Genomic DNA, 10409 nt, shown 5'->3' on the forward strand with positions numbered 1-10409 from the left:
TCTCTTGAAATGTATCTATGCCTAGGTATAGATTTTTAATATATTTTATGAGTTGTGTTTTGATATATTCAACATATAACAAAACACTTAAGACATAATCAGTTTTTCCTAAAATGTTAATTCAGAAAAATTTGTTGATACTGTAATATCACTTAAAACTTTTTCAAATATCCTAAAGATAGTTTCTATATATTACAGTAAAACTAAAGAAAATTATGGAGACTCTAATAAGTTCTTTGTAACACTCTTCCCACAATTTAAACTAGTGGTTACATACAGTGAATGTTATGTTGCTAATTACTGCCTTTCATTTTAGGGGACATCTAAAAAGAACATGGAAAATAAAAATGCAACCTTGCTGACAGAGTTTATTCTCACAGGACTTCTATTTCAACCAGAGTGGAAAATCCCCCTGTTCCTGGTGTTCTTGGTCATATATCTCATCACCATGGTGGGGAACCTTGGTCTGATTGCTCTCATCTGGAATGACCCTCACCTTCACATCCCCATGTACTTATTCCTTGGGAATTTAGCCTTTGTGGATACTTGGATGTCATCCACAGTGACTCCAAAGATGCTGGTCAACTTCCTAGCCAAGAATAAGATGATATCTCTCTCTGAATGCATGATACAATTTTTCTCCTTTGCAATCTCTGTAACCACAGAGTGCTTTCTCTTAGCAGCAATGGCATATGATCGCTATGTAGCCATATGCAAACCCTTACTTTATCCCATGATTATGACCAACAAACTATGCATCCGACTGATATGCTTGTCATTTGTGGGTGGTTTTCTTCATGCTTTACTTCATGAAAGTTTTCTATTTAGATTAACTTTCTGTGATTCGAACATAATCCATCACTTTTACTGCGACATTGTCCCATTGTTAAAGATTTCCTGTACTGACCCATCTATTAATTTTTTAGTAATTTTTATTTTCTCTGGATCAATTCAGGTATTCACTATCATGACTGTTCTTGTGTCTTATTCATTTGTTCTTTTTACCATCTTAAAAAAGAAGTCTGTGAAGGGTATAAAAAAAGCCTTCTCCACCTGTGGGGCCCATCTCTTATCTGTGTCTTTATACTACGGCCCTCTGCTTTTTATGTACGTGCGCCCTCGGTCACCAGCAGCAGATGAGGAAGATATGACAGACTCTCTATTTTATGTGGTCATCATACCTTTATTGAACCCAATTATCTACAGTCTGAGAAATAAGCAAGTCATAGATTCACTGACAAATGTGCTAAAGAGAAATATTTTGATAGTCTCGTATTAACTCTTCTGTAAATTATCACCCAAATTTTGCAGTGTATAGTTATTTATGGTTTTCTTCAGTGCTCAGAAGGTTTTGTAATGACAACTATTTTGGCATGGTAATGACAAGGTATAAGTACTTAATAAATTTCTTAAAATATTTGTGTCTTTTCTTAAACAGAATTTAATATTTAAACTCAACTTCTTCTTATACTAGAATAATTAGAGCAATACTGTTAAAATGTTATGCATTTTGAATGTTCTCAAATGTGACTTTGTAAATGCATTAAATTCTAGAACAGCATGGTTCATCTGATAAGGACTTGAGGATGACGCCATTGACTTTAGTACAGCTGTGTTGCTTGAGGCTTTCATCACATTTATCTCAGTAGTGGAGGCACCTTTGTGTTTGGGTGAATACTGGCAAAGTCCAGGGATACAGTGAGCCTTCAGGGTTCTTCACTTCCTGTGCCTGGGTAATGTCACTTATCATAATGTTTTCCATTCTGTCCATGTTGCCTCAAATGATAAACTGCATTGTTTTTAATGGTTGAATAGTGTCTATGCACTTATCCGTTTGTGGACAGTTACTGTTGTGTCCACATCTTGCAGTATGTGTACTAAATAGAGTTGCAATAGCCCTGGCATGTACTTATCTCATGGCATTCTGATTTCTTTTGCTTTTGACATATACGAAATATTGAGATGGCTAGATGACATAGCAGTTTTATTTTTAGTTTCATCATGAACATCCACACTATTTTCCAAACTCCCATACTAATGTACTGGACTCTGACCTTTGCCAAATATGATTTCTCATCCGATTTCACATTAAAATGAGGTAGCCAATTATATATCTGGCCTTGAGATAGCAGTTGTATGAGGTGGACAACTATACTTGGGGATTCTCTGCAAGGAATCTAGAACTAGGACTTCACTGCAGTTAGGTTTGAGTTTTCAGATCAGATAATTTTAAACAAAGCAGTCAGAGCTACAACTTACACACACACACACACACACACACACACACACACATACACATGTACACACACATATACACACTAAAGCTTACATACTTTTTTCATATGTGTCACCTGTGATATAAAAATTGGCCTAAGTGCAATTTCAGTTGTTAAAATTCTGTCTGCAGTAATTTTGATGTTTATGATTTCAAATTTTCTAATGCCCTGTGGCATATTTCAACTTCTTATACATGTCTAGTGTCAGAAAAAAATATATTTATAATTATAATGATAACGTAATTTTTATGTTCTATTACACACAAAAAAATTTTTAATTTGTCAATGTGTAACACTTTGTTTAAGAGAGATTTTCCTGTAGAGTGCATGAGCTCAACAAAGAGCCAAAGAGACAGAAAGTGAGAAATCCACCCCTGGGAGATGGACACATTGCAATCCTTTCTCCATTCTCCTCTTGGAATTTTGGGCACACACGCACACATGCCTGGTATGAGTTTTAAGCTGCCAGTTCTGGGACTTCAACCCCAGTCAACTGCATGGAAGTCCTGCCACGAAATCATTACGCCATCTGCTGGTTTCAATATGTAATATTTTTAGACTGGGTTTACAAGCCTCCAATATACCCAGTTGTAAATGGAAAACAATTATTGAATCATCTGTGTACTTTATGTCCTTTTTGTAAACTCTGGATTATCAGGTGTAGTAATATGGGTTTGTTCCCTCTAACAATATTTTATCTCACTTACCTAGCTATAATGAATTTATCAAATAAGATTTAGTAGCTCCAAAAATCACACAAATTAAAAATTTCATATCCTAATCCTTGTTATTTAAGAGCACTCTCTGTTGATTTTGAAAAAAAAATCTGTTTAAATACAGAATAATTACTACTTTTAATACTTCTATTCTTTTACTCCTGATAATAATGTCACTGAGTGTTAAATGCACATACACATACAAAGATATATATCTGTAGGTGGACTCGTATAGCACAATATATGCTGAAAATTCCTCTCCATTCTCTTTTCAAATGTTATTACAGAGAAATTGAATTTGATGATTTTCTATTATTTTTGACTTGAAATTGTATGAAAACAAATCCATTCCACATAAAAATACATTTAGTAACCAGAATTATTGTTGTTGACTATGAGGGGTGAACTATACTCATATTTCTTTTTTTTTCTAACCATTCTTTCTTTTTTTCTTTCTTTTTTTTTTTTTTGGAGAGGTTTTCGCTATAGGGTGTGTACACTTGCCAGACAGACAGAGAGAGACAGAGAGACAGAAAGCGAGAAATCACCCCATAGAGGGGATGGCCACGCCACAATCCCTTCTCCTCCATTCTCCTCTCGGGATCTTGGGCACGCATGCACATGCGCCCGGCGTGAGTTTTAAGCCACCAGGTCCGGGACGCGAACCGCTGTCAACTACGTGGGAGTTCAGCGGCATAGCCATTACGCTGACTGCTGGTCCCCTAACCATTCTTTCTTAGGAGACCTTGGGAGAGCTATGCATATTATCATCAATCTTAGTAAACAGATTCCCTTATCTCGGCAACTGTGGCTTACCTTCTCATATCCTCATTCTGGCCTACTGTCACACATGATGATTTATTAACACCTCATCTATGTTAGGTTAGCTTAAACATTCCTTAGTGTTCACCCCATGTTTTGACAAAATCTTGCTATTTTGGCCAGTAATATTCTAAAGAATGTCTGAATTTACCTATGATGTGTAAGCCCCTATTTCAAGATGCCCTGCCTTTTGGCACCAAGTCAGTAGATAACCTTGATGCATTGATTTACAGCTTCTGTTTCCTAATTTGTATAAACACCTATGGTAACTCAAACTCTTGGAAAACTTTCTCAAGGCTGCTTGAATTTGTTTCTCATAATATGGTCACACTTACTACCTTGGAATAAACCTTCTTCAATATTCTACAGTGTTTGGTGTTTCAATCAATAGCTAGTTATAAAGCCAGTGTAAGTTTCCAATCTTTGGTTCAATTTTATTCTGCCACAGTTTATTGAACAGTGAAACTATTAGGTTGTCAAGAAAGTCACGAAGCTTTTTGTTTAGGAAACCATAGCATAATAAGTCATGACTTTGCAGATGACCTAATAGGATTTCTAGGAAGGGTCAGTTCATAGCATTTTAATAACAAATATAAAGTAACTTCATTTTTATTCAAGAAAGGGAGTGTTGGCACATGCACAAATGAGAGAAACAAGAGTGAGAGGGAACAGGGTCTGGTGATGCTATATCCTTCCCCAGCCCCCCAGTTCATCAGTATCTTGACCAAGTGCATGCATACCTGGAGTGTTTCAGGTTGCCTTGTGTGATGCTATATCTTTCCCCAGCCCTCCAGTTCATCAGTATCTTGACCAAGTACACACATACCTGGAGTGTTTCAGGTTGCCTTGGTTGGCCGTGTGACCTCCAGCACTCTATTCAGTGTGCAACTTACCATGCCACAATTGTTGGACCAACAGTTCAAGAAAGATCTTTAAAGCAGCACTAGTATATTTATAAACAGCACAACTTGTTAATTGACATTTTATGTTGTCTTTCTTTCATATACAAATTCCATATAAAAAATCAACTCTTAATTTTAAATTTAAAAAATAAAAGATTACCGAAATCAACATCCTTAAAGAACACCTGGTTTAAGAAAAACAGTTGGCCCATTTCTGTTACAGTTTTTCATCTTCATCCTTTTTCCTAATACTTCATCTGTCCCTCTTATTTGGCTTGTCTTTTCTATACTTATCCATGTTTCTCTGTTAGTCTCTGCCTATTTCTCCTCCTCCTTCTGCTTTTTTATTTCCATCCAACTAAATTTCCCTTTCCACTGTTTATACCCTTTTGCCTCTTAATTTCTTCCTCTCCTGCCCTATCTTTAAAACTGTTATTCATCATTAAACAGGAAAAAATTGCAATTACCTACACACAGTATATAAATGCCAACTCTTCCTTGTATACTTGGAGTGATCTATTAATTACACTTACTGTTGAGCACTCATTTCTCATTCACTTATTTTCTAACCTTATGTTTAGTGTTTCTGGAGATATCAAAACCATAATGGTGGGAACCAGCAGTTGCGTAATGGCTATGTCGCTGGACTCCCACGTAGTCGACCACGGTTTGCGTCCCGGACCCGGTGACTTAAAACGCACGCCGGGCGCGTGTGCGTGCGTGCCCGAGATCCTGACAGGAGAATGGAGGAGAGGGGATTGCGGTGTGACCACCCCCCTGGGGGGTGATTTCTTGCTTTCTGTCTCTCTGTCTCTCTCTGTCTGTCTGGCGAGTGCACGAGGGATTGCGGCATGGCCATCCCCCGCTGGGGGGTGATTTCTTGCTTTCTGTCCCTCTGTCTCTCTCTGTCTGGCGAGTGCACACGCCCTATAGCGAAAACCTCTCCAAAAAAAAAATCCATAATGGTCACTGTCTGGGTTTGAGGGCCCTTGGCTTTATGCAAAATGAAATTCTAGGGTAAATCTTTAAGGGAGCATGAGAGAAGAGTTTTTTTTAAATAATTTACTTTTAGTTATCATTATTATTATTTTTGAATATTCTATAGAGCGTATATGTTCACCAAAAAGAGACAGAGGCAGAAAGAGAGAGAAAAAAAGCACTCTCGATAGTTTTTTATAATGGTTTGATCCTCTTTCCCCAACCCTCAAGCTCCTCAGATTTCTGGATGCTCCAGCCTGGCAAGTTTTCATAAAGACACTGGAATACGAAACTGCAGGTGGCCATGTGACTGTCTGTCACCTTTACAGTACATTTGTACTACTGCTGCACCACATGAGCTAGGCAGTCACTTAAATATTGATTCTGGCATACTTTCAACACTTTGAGCATATCATGGACATATATGGGTGTGTGATTAGGAAGATTTAATGGAAATCTAACTCCACTGTTCTTTCTAGCATTTATGGCTTAATTCTTATCATACAAGTTCACATACAAGTTGATTTTTTAAAAATTTCAGTTATTAGTTAGAATTTAATGAAAAGAATTAATTTCCAACAAGTTTGCAGTTAACTGCTAACATTATTGGCACTAGTTATGTTATTAACTATATCAAATAGAAGACATTGGTTTAATTCTATTGTGTTAAAAAATCAGGTAGAGAAGAATGTACTCTCAAGTAAAAACAGTAGAATATCTAATGAAAGGGAGTTTCAATCACTGACAAAACAAAGGTTAAGCAACTTTTAAATGTGAAAGCATATATATAACACCATATATACTTTATATATATAATGTATATTGTACATAAGGATGTATTATAACATGCACATACACACTAAGCAACATTTGCAATGCAAAATTTTTAAAATGTTTTATAAACAAATCCTATAAAAATGATTATGGAATAAAAAATAAAAAAAATGATTCAGAGGTTGACAACTCATAATGAATATATGGTTTATGACAGACATTTATTCCCAAGACTGTGAGTCTTTTCCTTTTATTTCACCTTCAGCTTTCTCGGATACTTCCTTTCTCCCTTCTCTTGGCTTTATTCCCTACATTCATAGATTTAGATATTTTTTATTCTTAATCTATTTTTCTTTATTTTTCTCCTCTTTTCACCCAATCAAATTTCTCTTTACTCTTTCTTCTACCCATTCTCCTCACTGCCTTTATCTCCTCTATTTTAAAAAACTTACTAAAATGTTTAAAACCAAGCATGTATATTTTCATAGCAATAGATAAATTGTAACTGTAATCTACATTTCTTAACGTTTTCATTTCATTCCACTCATTGTTCTGCTATATATTTCACCTTCAATTAAATTATTTTCTACCACAAAATAGAAATGGCTTTAAACAATGCCATTAAATTTTTAGTAATATTCACACACACAGATCTCTGTTGACTTCTGGTCCTACAAGAGTATTTTGACATTAGACTTTGAATTTGACTTTATCCTTCATCAGTGCCCTCTATTTTCTCAATAGCTACAATCCTCACCTTTCCATTTTCTTTCCATTTCTCCAATTGCCCTGCTCAGTATCACTTTCCTGATATCTTCTCTCTATCTCTGGTTTTTGAATTATTGAATGGATACTGGTTCTATGTAGAAATGCTATAGAGATAAAAGTAGCTGGCTGGAAAAAATGGATACAACTAAAGGAAGTTAAGGCAGCCAGATACAGTCAAATTCATGTCCCAACACAAGCTCACTGCTACTGCACTTCAGGTGAAATGGCTCATATCATGAGTTGCAGATGTAGGATATGCTAGGTAAAGTCCTGGTGCTGCTGCCTTGGCTGGCTTTCAACCCAAATTCACCTCTGCTACTGTCCGTTTTTCTCCATCTCTCCATGTGCCAAATGTAAAGAGCTGTGTTTCACTGGCCAATGTAGACCATGTCCCTTCACTCTGGATAGAATAGGGATGAAGAGTGACTTGTTTGTTTGTTTTTAAAGGAGTAGGTAAATCATGTTACATAAAAATGCTTTAGTGAAAAGAGAAGTCCAGGTTTTAGTCATCTTTTAATGTTACATAAAGATTCATTTATCACTTTAATATAATGTCCTCAAGTACTTTTTCTTGTTCTTCTTTTATTCATATTCAGTCCAATATGATAAGTCATCCTTAATTATGCCTCCAAATTCTTAATTCTATTATCCCTAATAGACTCATGTCATGCTACTGACTACATCTCACCTGGTTGTTCAGATGATTCACACCTCAAAACTTGTCTGTACATCTGAGTTCTTTATCTTGAGTTTTGGTGAGCATCTCCCATGTTGTAAAGTCACTCATCTTTTATTCAATGATCAACCTCTTTACACCCAGTATATAAATACTAGATATGATCATCCTTTTTAATTTTATAATTCCTTCTTTTCATTGAGTCACTGTGCATCTCTACATGGTTTTTCATACTATGCATTGAATATGTGACAATCAAATCAAAGGTATTATTATATATATCATTTTCAACAGAGAACTTCAAATTTTTGTATGTGTTAAGTGTGTCCTCCCTGATCTCTCTCATTTATCCTCTACTATTCACTTCCCTTCCTACGGTCTCTGGTATCCACACTTGTCAACCCACTATTATATCTTTGAATGTTCAATATCTGCCTATAGGACATCCATTTACTTTATATTGAGTGCGCATATACAGCATTTGTCTTTCATAATTTAGCTTACTTGTTTTACCATTAAATCTTCTTTATTCACCCACTTTCAATCAACTGCCAGAGTCTCACTGTTCTTTATGGCTGAGTACTATCCCATAGTGTATATGGACCATTTTTTTTTTCAATCCAGATGTCATTTCTCAGGTATTTATGTTGATTCCATGACTTTGCAAATGTGAATAATACTTCAATAAACATGAATATCAAGTGTCTTTCCAGCTGAGTGTTTTTCTATCCTTCAGGTAAATATTAAGGAATGTAAATACTGGTTATTATGACAGTTCTAGTAGTAGAATATTAAGAGAGGTCTATTGTGTTATCCAGAGTGGATATACAAATTTACATTCTCAACAACAATGTAGGAGACTTTATATTGTTATCCAGAGTGGATATATGAATTTACATTCTCAACAACAATGTAGGAGACTTACCTTTCACCACTGAATTGCTAGCACCTCTGAGAGGTTTTCACTTTTTGATCATCACCATTCTGACTAAGGTTAAATGGTATCTCATTTAGTTTGCATTTTCATATCCCTTGTGATAAAATATGAACATTTCTTTCATAGGCATGTTGGCCCTGTGTATGTCTTCCTTAGAGTTGTCTGTTCAGTTCCTTTGCCCATTGTTGAATTGGATTATTCATTTTGTGTGTGTCTGTGAGGCGAGCTTCTTGAGTTTCCTGTGTATTCTGGTTAGCAAGTCCTTATCTGAAGCATAATTTGCAAATATTTTCTCCCATTCTGAGCACCATCTCTAGACTCTAACTGTTGTTTTCTTAGCCATGCAAAAGCTTTTTGACTCGATATATTCTCACTACTTTTGAGATTATTACCTTTGATTTAGGGGTCTTAGTTAAAAAATACTTTAAAATTCCTATGTCTTCAAATGTCTTCTGTTTATTTTCTACAAACAGCTTTATGATTTGAGGATTTTTATTTAGATGTTTAGTCTATTTCAAGTTGACTTTTGTTAGTGGTGACAGATAGGGGTCCAGTTCTAATTTTCTGCAAGGGGATGTTCAGTTATTCCAGAACCTCTTGCTAAAGAGCCTTTCTTTTCTTTATTGCATTACTTATGCCCTTTGTTAAAGATTAATTCACTGTATTTTCAGGTTTATTTTTGGGTGGTTCTCTATTCTGCTCCATTAGTCTATGTATCTGTTTTTGTTCCTGAATTGTGTTGTTTTGGTTATCACAGCTTTGTAATATAATTTGGTGTCCGGATCAAGATGTCTCTTGCTTTGTTCTTTTGGTACAATATTTGCCCTGGTGATGTGGGGCCTTTTATGATTCCAGACAAATTTTATTATTGCTTTTTCTATTTCTCTAAAGAATTTCTCCTGTAATTTGATAGTAATTGCATTGAATTAGTGGATTAATTTGGGTAGAGTCAACATTTTTACTATATTGATTCTTGCAATCTGAAAACACAGGATTTCTTTCCAGTTTTTGTATCATAGTCAATTTTTATTTACCTTTTTTCATAGTTATCCTTGTAGAAGTCTTTCACTTCTTTGGTTAGGCTATTTCTAGGTATTGTATATTTTTGTGACTATTATAAATGGCATTGTTTTCTTAACTGTGCTTCAGTCTGTTCAATGTTGGTGTATAAAAATGTTGGATATTTTGGGAACCAGCAGTTAGCGTAATGGCTATGTCGCTGGACTCCCACATAATCGACCGTGGTTTGCATCCCAGACCCAGTGGCTTAAAACTCACGCCGGGCGCATGTGTGTGCAAGCCCAAGATCCCGAGAGGAGAATGGAGGATAAGGGATTGCAGTGTCACCATCCCCCCTGGGGGGTGATTTCTTGCTTTCTGTCTCTATGTCTCTCTCTGCCTGTCTGGTGAGCGCACGTGCCCTATAGCAAAAACCTCTCCAAAAAAAAAAGTTGGATATTTTTGAATGTTGATTTTGTATCTTGTCTCTCTACTGAATTCATTTTTCATTCTATGAGTTTTTTCATGAATTCTTTTGGATTTGTATGTAGCTATTTATGT

The 10409-nt window shown here is 35.7% G+C and overlaps 1 protein-coding gene across 1 annotated transcript; it reads left to right on the top strand.

The window, feature by feature from the left end:
* Window positions 1-334: 334 nt before the first annotated feature.
* Window positions 335-1279, top strand: LOC102470403 (olfactory receptor 5H2-like). Its single transcript, XM_006164771.1, has one exon. It carries the CDS (start codon window positions 335-337, stop codon window positions 1277-1279), a length of 945 nt encoding a protein of 314 aa, XP_006164833.1.
* Window positions 1280-10409: the final 9130 nt, after the last annotated feature.

This window comes from Tupaia chinensis, unplaced genomic scaffold (genome assembly GCF_000334495.1).
Source record: "Tupaia chinensis unplaced genomic scaffold, TupChi_1.0 Scaffold143719_1, whole genome shotgun sequence".
NCBI lineage: Eukaryota > Metazoa > Chordata > Mammalia > Scandentia > Tupaiidae > Tupaia > Tupaia belangeri.